Source organism: Hipposideros armiger, unplaced genomic scaffold (genome assembly GCF_001890085.2).
Source record: "Hipposideros armiger isolate ML-2016 unplaced genomic scaffold, ASM189008v1 scaffold_1792, whole genome shotgun sequence".
NCBI classification, from domain to species: Eukaryota; Metazoa; Chordata; class Mammalia; order Chiroptera; family Hipposideridae; genus Hipposideros; species Hipposideros armiger.
Window position 1 is genome coordinate 59542 of NW_017733142.1, and position 10585 is coordinate 70126.

General features: G+C 45.4%; 1 protein-coding gene across 1 annotated transcript in view; it reads right to left on the reverse strand.

Moving 5' to 3' along the window:
* Positions 1-2085: 2085 nt before the first annotated feature.
* Positions 2086-10585, reverse strand: part of TRPV3 (transient receptor potential cation channel subfamily V member 3) — a 21093-nt gene continuing 12593 nt past the window's right edge. Inside the window, exons 8-13 of the mRNA XM_019634659.1 lie at positions 9054-9219; positions 7536-7602; positions 5940-6214; positions 4702-4814; positions 3487-3566; positions 2086-3189 (exon numbers count right to left, since the gene is read on the reverse strand). Coding sequence (XP_019490204.1) covers positions 3095-3189; positions 3487-3566; positions 4702-4814; positions 5940-6214; positions 7536-7602; positions 9054-9219 — 796 coding nt within the window. The 3' untranslated portion in view covers positions 2086-3094. The remainder of the gene's footprint in view (positions 3190-3486; positions 3567-4701; positions 4815-5939; positions 6215-7535; positions 7603-9053; positions 9220-10585) is intronic.

The window sequence follows — 10585 nt, forward strand, 5'->3', positions numbered from 1 at the left end:
TGGGACCAAAATCACAGTAAAAACATGTACATCAATGCAGAAATCAAGTATGGCTCACAGGCCGGGATGACATCCCATCTGCCTGGGCCCTGCCCAGAGCAACAGGACACAGCTGACCAGGCCTTGAGGAAGAAAACGAACATCAATAACACTGGGCTCTATCAGGCAGGGGCCTTCTAAGAGCTTAATGACTTCACAGTACAACCTTGGACACCTTCTCCCACATCTCAGGGAGGAAGGTAAGCACCATTTTTATTCCAAACAGATACATCACATGATGTCTAGAATAATGGATTCTTCCTGAGGCAGAGTTGAGCTAAAGTAAAATTTCCAGCCAAAACCACTATCTGATCATGGGAGATGCCATTTCTGGAAAAAGCCTTTCCCTTAAATGACTGAAGTGTAAATCATGGAGTCCTGATACATCCATGGATTCAGTGTGGCGTGGTGTGTGTGTGCACGCATGTGTGTGTGTGTGTGTGGTTTTGTGCACACCTGTATGCACACTTGAATTTTAAACATATTGTAGAAACCATAGGGACAATATCGGCTGCCAACATGAATCATCTGAACAAAAAGCCCTAGCCCCTTGACATATGCCAACCACAAAGGCAGACTCAAATGTACTGAATAACTGTGCTAATAATGAATATATATCTGTGGCCCAGGAATCAGAACACTCCAGCTTCAGCATCTCTAATATGGCTTCCTGCATGACTTTGAATAAGTCTACTTTCCTTTCTGAGCTTTATCTCTAGGCATAAAATAAAGGAACTGGTTCTTTTAAACCAATACTCTTTGACTCATTGCTTCTCTTTGCCTTGGTAAACCTACCTAGGTCAGACCATCTAGGCTAAAAGCCTCTGGGGGATGAATACCCCATACAGAAAAAGGTCCTGCCAACAAATTCCATTCAGTTGCACAGGATGCAGCTCTTCACACATGTGAGAAGGCAAACATCCCATTGTTGATTTCTATTTGCCTAACCTCCCCACTTTTCAAGCAGAAAGTGGAAATGGCTTTATCCCTCCTATCAGAATAAACCAATTTTGGAAGTTCCAGCTCCGCAGTGTAGAGCGTGGTGCCATAGACCCAAATGGCTGCTCTTCAAACCAAGACATGTGCTCTGGATAGATGTAAACAGGTAACTCCAGAGAGAGGATGCTGATCTCTAGACTTAAAGACCCCTAAAGTGTATCTGACTGTGATCTTGAGCACTATCCCTAATAAGTGCTTAACCAGCTTCTGTTTAACCATCTGAAATATCTGGAGCAGTTACTGGGCTGAACTGAACCAAAATCTTTCTCCCTAAAATTTCCAATCTTTGGCACTAGTTCTGCACATCTGGGACACATCTGCTCCTCCTGCCTCCATGACAATCCCCCCCAAATCTTCCTTTATCCAGAGGACATGCCTAGTCCCTGTTACCCGTGCTCATACCTCAGCTTGGTCTGACCACTGCCGCTTAAAGCACTGGTTGGCTCCTGAGTCATCTGGCAGTGCAGGGGCTGCTATGGATTCTGCAGTTCTGAGGCTGCATCCTCGACCTATCCCGTCTCTCCCTGACCCAGCCCATCCAGGGCACGAAGGCCAAGTCTCTCCCCACCCAGGTAAGCTGGTGCACAGAACAGCCCAGAGCGGAGAAATGGGCCCAGAGTGACTGCTTGGCCAACACGTCTCATTTTGCTCAAGTCAAATTAAGTAGCCAACTGCCAAGTTGTCTAAAGGCCAAATTTATTTTTGTGCTGATTAAAATTAAAATTCATGGTTAACATCTTCATGATTCTACCTCAAAAATTCCCACATGAATCCTTTCACCCAATTAACTGAGGTAGGGTAGCTTTTCTGGTTGTTTAAGCTCCAGTAATCTGGAACATTTCTTCCATCTCCACTTTACCTCTGCCTCCAAAAACTGACTCTGTATAATTTCAGGGGGAGAAAAATCAGAGGATGAGGATCTAAAAACAAGCCCCACGTTTTGGCAAGTGCCCCTTTCTCATATACCTTTTCCTCCGCTTCCAAATTCACAGTTAATAAAAATATTTAATACCAGAGCATTCCAGGTATTTTGTTAAATTCCTCCAATGAAAAATACTGATGTGGAATAGTAACCTCTGAGATTTAAGACCCTATAAATAGAGCAGCTGCTATTTCTGTTTCAGATGATGCCACGATCCCAGCTCGGAGGCATGGACGATTGCAGGGCCAGTATAAGGAAAAGAGCCAAGCTCTTTCTTCCAGATTACAGTGACTCAGGCAGGCCCTGCCTGGCACGCCTCATGTGGACTTTTGTGTGTGTAAAGAAAAGGTTTTTGTCCTGGCTTTGGCCACCCTGAGGCCAAGTTCATACTATTTACATCCAGTCTCAAATCCTAAAACTTATTTCTCAAGTTTTAAAATCATGTATTTCATCGGACGTCATTTTCGTTTAAAACTGAAATGTCTTTTCTCTATTAAAAATAAAAACCTGTGTTAATGACACTACTAAAAACGTCTCTCACTTTGAGACAGTTTGAGCCTTGGGGTGCCAAGGAACACATACTCCAAGGGTAGTTGCCTGTTCCCTGAAGGTTTTGGAAGGGCATGAAAATAACTTACTTCCCTCCTCCTCCAGGATATTGGACTTAGTCCAGTCCTGTCTTTGTTCTGGGATGGGATCAAGAGTCTCTAAAATTCAGAGGACCCAGTCACAGTAAGAGAGACAGTGGAATGTGTGGGCTGGGGCTGGATGTTATCAAGGAAATGTTGGCAGAAAGAAAGTTCTGCTCCTCAGGCCCCAGCTGCTTCCCTACCACCCTTCTCCCAGCCAAGCTGACCTGCAGTTGGTAAACCCAGGGACTTCACCCAGGACTTCCGGGATCCCAGGCCCAGGACTGCTGGCCATAGGTTTACACAAACTCTTCACCGGGGTGTTTTCCACTCAGACAAACTAACAACTGCTTCTCAGTTCAGCCACTGCTCCACATGAGGGTGCTTTCTGCTTCTAGGCAGGCAGAGCCAGGCTCCATCACTCTGCAAAGCCCTCTGCGTGGAGTACAGGACCTGTCCTGCACCATTAGACGGCCCATGCTCACACCAGCACTGGGTTCTGCTTCTACACCGAAGTTTCCGGAAATTCATCTATTTCCTCAAATGCATTGAGGGTGGTTTTGCTGTTGCTCCTGGAAGAATCTTGGATTTTGTTGAAATCTGCTTAAAAACAAAACAAAACACTATTTTAAAAATGCAGCACTCTGCAAGATATGCTTCCCTATCTTGGTGCACCACCTGTTCTGTTTTGCTTTTTTTTTTGTTTTTCACCACCTGATTTTTAGAAGCTATTCTAATGAGGATTATAAAACATCAGAGCTGGAAGGGACCTGAGAACCAATTTAACACAACCCTTCTATTTTACAGATGGGAAAAATCAGGGCCCTCAAACTCGATTTGCCCAAAGTCACATGGTCAGACAGGAGCAGTCATCGTATTTCCTAACAGCAATAGTACCTGTCCGTCTCACGCGCCCGGGATCTTCATTGAGGAAGGAGACGTGTGTTTTCCATTCCGTCCACTTCACCTCGTTGATCCTGTAAGTGTGATAATCATTCTATTTCGTAACTGCACCTTATTAAATGCAAACAAATAGCACGGTGTTTGGGGTGTCCTAGACAGTTCCCCTCCTGTCTGTCCCAGGAATCAGGAACACTCCCGCCCCACAAAGTTGCATCAGCATTGTTAGGGTTTCAAACCTGCCCACTTCCCCCTTTTGCCAGGCCTCCAGGGATCAGTCTCTGCCCATTGTGTGGGACCTAGAAACTCAGAGAGGTGTAAAGGGGACATCTTCAGATAGCAGCAGGGTGCTTGACTGGTGAGAGGCAGTCCTTGGGGAAGGGGAGAGAGAAGGGGGAAAGGAGGGCCCGGGCTGAGAAGATGGAAGGGCCTGAGGTTTAAACTCATAGATGGTTAACTAGGGTTCAGGCTGCACTGAAAGGTGGTTAGAATTCAATCCCCAAAAGAGTGGTCAGTGTCTATAGAATTGGATCGCAACTGAAGACGATGGTTTGGCTAGAGTTCAGAGAACACTTCCAGAGTGAGGGTGTCAAAATTAGAGATGTCTGTTAGACTAATAATGATAGTCGGAAATGATGGCTCCTGGGGCAGCATGGGAATTCAGAGAAGTAGGTTAAGGTACAGTTTTACTCAAAGAAGGTAGTTTGTTGGATTAGGCAGTCGGATTGTGGTAGGAAGAGGTGAATTCATCAGAAAAGGTGGTCATGGCATGTGCAAGTACTTTTTTTAAATCAAAGGGCTTGATATCTGTCAAAAGTAGCTGTCATTTTCCATTTGCCAGTGACAAAATGTGCCTTGGGTCCCCTGGTGTCACGTGAACTCATATCAGGTACACAGAAGGACAAAGAGCTCCAGGCTGACAAATCTTTTCTAAACCAGACACTGGAGAGGGAGAAGGAGAGGCAGTGGAGGCCCCTCCAAAATGACATACAGGGGACCTGCTGCTGGCACAGTCTCCTTTCCTCTCCCTTCCAAACTCAGGAAGCTTCGTCCCAGAGCCAGTGACTCGGAAAGAGCAAATTCCACCTTCCGCAGAGTCTAAAATAGACCACAGCTATGCAAGTGGCAGTACTGTTTCTCTAACATTCACCAACTCGGCTCCCTTGACCCACAGAAAGACCCCTGCCAAAGGGCCCTTTCTCCCTTTGTTACCGCAGACATAGCCGGAAATCTTCCTCTGCTACTTTACACAGCTCTCCCATCCGGAATCTGCTCCTCAGCCATTCTGGCAACATTTTCTCAAACTCCAAGATCGTCCTGGCTCTCTGGGGACAGAAACAAGCCTAAGCACATTGCTGAGGGGCCAGCCCAGGAGCACAGTTGTGGATGAGTGTGCACACCTGCACGCACACGCACACACACACACACAAGTGTGCACATACACAAAGTGCATAGATACACATGCACTCATAAAGTGCACACACAAGTGCATGCACACATATACATATGCACACAAGTGCACACGCACACACCACCAAACAGCCCACTCCACCCCCATTGGATGCTTAATGCATAGATCCTGGGGGTTCCGCTAAACCACAGTTTTCAAAAATGAAAAACCAGAAAGTTTGGGAAAGGGGCTCAAATTGCTTTAAATGTGGCATAAACAATGCTTCTGGAAGTCCAGGTGCTTCCTAACTGAAAATGTTAGGATCCTGGGATTCCACAGTAAAGGGAAGTTCAGACATCATGTAGTCCCGCCTCCATCCCAAGCTAGGAATCCTCTTGGCAGTTCTCTTGGCAATAATTTGTCCAAGCACTTCTAAATATTGTCAACAAGCCAATTAATGAGACCCTAATAATTAGAAACTTGTGTCAAATCAAAGATTTCCTTCTGCAGTTGCCCCATCTACCTCAGTTCTGCCTCTTGAGGCCACAGAAGGAAGTTGCTCCCTCTTTCACAAGGAGCTCTGCAGATAATCTGAAGAGATACTACCTTCTTCAACCCCAGTTCCAACACCATTTCTTGAGAGGCATGGTTTCCAGTCCTCTCCCAAGTCTGATCACCACCTCTGAATATTCCTGTGGGTTAGTGTCCTCAGCATGTAAGGCCCACAGTATGTGAGGAGTGTCAAGGCCAGGATGGATGAGAGCAGAATTGTCACCTCCATTGTGCTATGCCCTATTCTCCTCATAATGTAACCTAAGGTCACACTTCAACAGCCACATATCACACCATTGACTCTGAGATGAGCACCCTCTAAGCCTGAGTTCCTCTCACACATGCTATTGGCCCTAAACTAACACTTCCTCAAACCTGGCCAAGCACAGGAGGCTTATGTGGATTCCCAGGCCACCCACCCCCAGACTACAGGTGCTTCTGGCTGTGAATACCATGAGCGGAACTGAGTTCCCATGAAGGCCCACACCGAAGTCTTCACCGGGCTCACCTGCAGGCGCCAGATGCGCTCACTCTCCTTGGAGATCTTCTCAACGGTCTCTCCCATGAGTGCAATGAGCATGTTGAGGAGGAGGACAAAGGTAAGGATGACGTAGGTGATGAGCAGGAACAGAAAGAGGATGGGGTACTTGGAGTTCTGCTGGATGTTCAGGTCGCCCAGGCCTATGGTGAGTTTGAAGAGTTCTAGCACAGCATCACTGAAGCTGCCGTAGGAGCTACAGTCCTTGTTGTCATCGGAACACTTCTCAATCAGCGAGGCCAGGGCTCGGAGGACAAAACAGGGTGTTCTCGTTAGCCTCTCTGCTGGTTAATTACCCAACAATCTTGTACATACTTGCACGTACACACAAGCCTCTCCCCGCTCCCCCCAAAACCCACACACTATAGCTCTGCTGCCTCCTTCCCTCTGGCTAGTTAAGCTCCATCTCCAGGCCCAGCTCTTCCAGAAGCCTCATCAAGCTGGTTCTCTTCCTTGACCTCCTGCAGGAATCCCTTCCTGCCTTACAAAGCCCATATTCTTCTCTCCCTCCTCTACCCCACCATTCGGCCATTGACCACTCGCAGCCTTGCAGAGCTGCCAATTATAATCTATGTGTGTCTCTGGCTCCCCAGCTAGGCTTTGAGCTCCTGACTTCCTGTAGTCTGGGTCATCTCCCCAACACTGTGATGTCCTGAGTGTCCTCCTAATGCTCTGGGGTGAGATCCTCTGGCCAAAGCCAAGGTTCTTTCTTCTATTCTTTCCAGCAGACTATAGCAGTGGCTCATTGCTGGCTGGCTGGCTGGCTGGTTGGCAGCTGGATGGATTTACTTACTCAAATTAATGAGTAAGTAAATGGATGGATGAATAAACAAGCAAGTGAAGGATCAAATAAATAAGCAAATTATGACACAGGAAAGGTACCAGGCAGATGGGAGCATCTGCCTACTTTCAAATGCCAGTGATCAATGGGGGGAAAAAACTGTCATGGGGAAAAAAACAAAACCATATCGCCCATGCAGAGGTTAGAAGCAAAATCAGGTTGTGCAGTTCCCTCTGTTGTAAATGGAGAGGTTTTAAGAGGGGGCTCCCTATCCCTGGTCCCCAGAAGACCAGAGGCTGTCACACATCTATTGGAAGCAAACTGTGAGAGAAACGTAATGTGGAGAGCCAAAGGAGGTTACCTTGATGCATTAATTTCCTTACATTTTTCAAAGACCATCCATCAAATTTCTGTGAACTGTAGTTTTCCCCTATGTAGCATGGAGCCAAAAACAGCTGCCCAGCCTGTCTCAGGTTGTGAGAGTCACATGGATGGATGTGAAAGTGGGACGCATATCCCACAGTGGAGAAGGGTAAGAGTGACCAGCCTGGTTCAAATCCTGGAATCTAAACCTCAGTTACCTTATGATCAGGGATGATGCTTCCCCCTTGACTGAGATGGTGAGAGAAGTGAAAGAGCGAATGCTTGGAGAATGCTAAGCACAGCCAGGGCTCTGCAGGCAGCTCCTATCATTGTTGCTGAGGCTGCAAAGTGCTGTGTCATTTTGATATCCGTATAAAGTACTTTACAAATGTGGAAGTTACTAGTATTTATAAATTAATTACCGACTCCGAATCCAAGTAAGAACACGATATATACAAACAAGAACTTCAGAACATCATGCAAAATGACCTACGAAGAAAGAAACGTGATGAGAGGGTAAGGTCTGTGCACACATTCAGTGTATGCTGATCTCAGTGCTTCCCACGCTCTCCGGGCTCCCACCCTAACCATGCCCGCCCCCACTCCCTCCTGAAACACAGTCTGTCTCAGTCCCTGCTGATTCGCCCTGTCCACGAGCACCTTTCTTCACAGTCTCACTTCTGGAGTTCTCACACTTCCCAGGGGCAGTGGTGTGCTGGAGCTAGCTCATACCAGCTCATGAGAGCCGACTGTTACATTTTCATGAATTTCGTGAGCTGGTCCTTAAACACAGCCGCTATTAAAAATTAAATATAAACCTATAAGTAAATAATTTATATTAAAAACAGAGATCATAAATATTCAAAACCCATGGCTTCTTAGTTATTTTACTACATTTTACAATTATCTATGCGCTTAAGGTTATTTACATCTATCATAGTCATATGGTGGAAATACTATTATGTTAATAATGTTACTGTCCATCTCTTCCCGGCTCCATGTTCAGTGACATCATATTGGTAGCTTGAAATCAGTTAGGGTGGGAGTATTTACACCACAGAAATTGGTGAATGCTACATATCAGAGATTGACTCATTGTTTTGTTGATTGTGTAGATCTAGACTTAAGACAGTGATGGAGAAAATGTTAAAGCAGATTAAACTTATAAATGTGTCGTATCTAGAGCTGCTACATAGCAAATAGCACAATCATATTAATGAAATAGTCTTCTAGTATTTAAAAACTATTATCCAATTCAGCAAATAAGTGGCTCACATCATAGACAAACAACTGAAGATCCAACATAAGTCTTCATTGTCTCACCTTCATCTTACTCCTTAAAATAAAGAATATCAACCATTTATGTTGGAATAACACTCAATGTGTCCATTGCAACCATAGGTTGGCAACAGATACAAGCATTCAACAAAAATCAACATTAGTCGATTATTAGAGTTATAATTATTAAATGAGACTCAACTAGCTATGTGGGAATTACAGTAAAGAGTATTGTATATTTTATTGTTGTAAATTGTATGCTACACATCCTTTATATAGTAAATTTTATAATAAGCATATGTATGTATTTGTGTGGTGTGTGGTGTGTGTGTGTGTGTGGTGTGTGTGTGTGTGTGTGTGTGTTTCCCAGAGAGCCAGTTGTCAAATACGTACCAGCACACCACTGCTTGGGGGTCAGAACATACCTTCACAAAGCATATCCCTCACTAAATGCCCCACAAGCCCAGGCATTTCAAGGTCTGGAGCCTTAAAGCTGACCAAAGGCAAATGGAGACAGTGGCATTCAGAGGTAAGAGCAGTGGCCTGTCCCTTGGGCGAATTCCTTTTGCTCCCCAGACCTGTTTCCCTGTCTGGTAAATGGGCATTGTCTGAGGGCCCTCTCGGCCAGCGTGTCTTTGATGCTTGGAGGGCCCCCAACGCACCTTCTGGATCATGACGCTGTACATGCCCATGGACTGGAACCCCCGTGTGTAGTAAAGCATGTTCGCCCAGCCCAGGGCCATGGCCAGCACGAGGCAGGCGAGGTACTCTTTGTAGGCAAACAAGTACAAGAAGACAGAGAGTATCACAAGCACAGCTTGGACAAAACTGTTCAGGAGACACAGGAGACAAGGGCCTTACTTACTTCTCAGCATCAGGGCAGATAGTCAAACTCCCAACCTCCCTTAATTCCTGAACCATCACCCTGGTGGTGCTGACTCTGTTCCAGCTGATGCTGTAGAGACAGAGAAAGCTGCCCCCTACCCACTCGGCTACGTCTAAAATCAGAACCCCATCACCAGAAGTAAGTTGGGGCCAGTGGCGGGCTAGTTGCAGCTGACTTTTTAAGAAACACAGATCCCCAGGGCCCCAGGAGATTCTGGTTCACAAGATCTGGAGTGCAGCCCAGGAGATTGTGTATTTTTTAAACCACCCACATGATTTCTGATTCCCACATAGATTGCAGAACCACTGGGGTAGACTGAGGTTACAATGAATGACTGCATTTTTAACCAAAATAATATTACAAGCCAATCATAACAGAAGTCCCCCAAACCTACTTTTTTTACCTTTTAAAAAAGCATGCTATATGCTAACTAAGTGAAATAAGCCAGTCACAAAAAGACCAATACTGTATGATTTCACTATTACGTCCTTAGAGTGGTCACGTTCATAGAGACAGAAAGTGGAACAGTGTCCCCAGGGGCTGGGAAGACAGGAATAGGGAGTGTTGTTTAATGAGGACAGAGTTTCGGTTTTACCAGGTAAAAAGAATTCTAGAGATTGGTTGTACAACAACGGGAATAAACTTAACAGTACTGAACTGTACACTTCAAAATGGTGAAGATGGTAACTTTTATGTTTTGTGTATTCTTTCACAATTGAAAAAATTTTGAGTACAATATATACCAAATCTACAAGATCAAAATCTACTCCTAAACAGTGTGTACACCATCAGTTATGCAGACATCTGGATCAAAACCCTCCCTGGCTTATAACAGCAGGCAGTCCACACCAATGTAAAATATGTAGCTAGACAGTTAGGACACCGGTGACCTTGTTTTTCTCGTGCAATGAAAAGCAAATGTTGGGGTGCTTTTGGGACTAAAGGGAGGAAGTACATCTACACCTTCTTCTACACGAACACAACAACAAGAAGCAGAAGAGCAGGGCAATGCATTGGCGCCTTTTGTCTGCACTACAGCCAGTGGATACATAAAATACATAAATGGGTTTTTCTCTGGCATTGTCATGCTTTCGCAAATGTGACATACTCCCATGTGGTTTAGCATCATGGGCAGGGCTGCACCTGGCCTATCCATTCAGTGCAGTATCTGGGCGCCTCGCTCACCCACAGGGATGAAGAACTCATGCCTCCGGAAGGCAGGTACATACTTAATAAAACAACTAGGTGTTTGGAAACATCAGGCCAAGATTCAAGATCCTATATACACAACCTCCCAAATACTCAGAA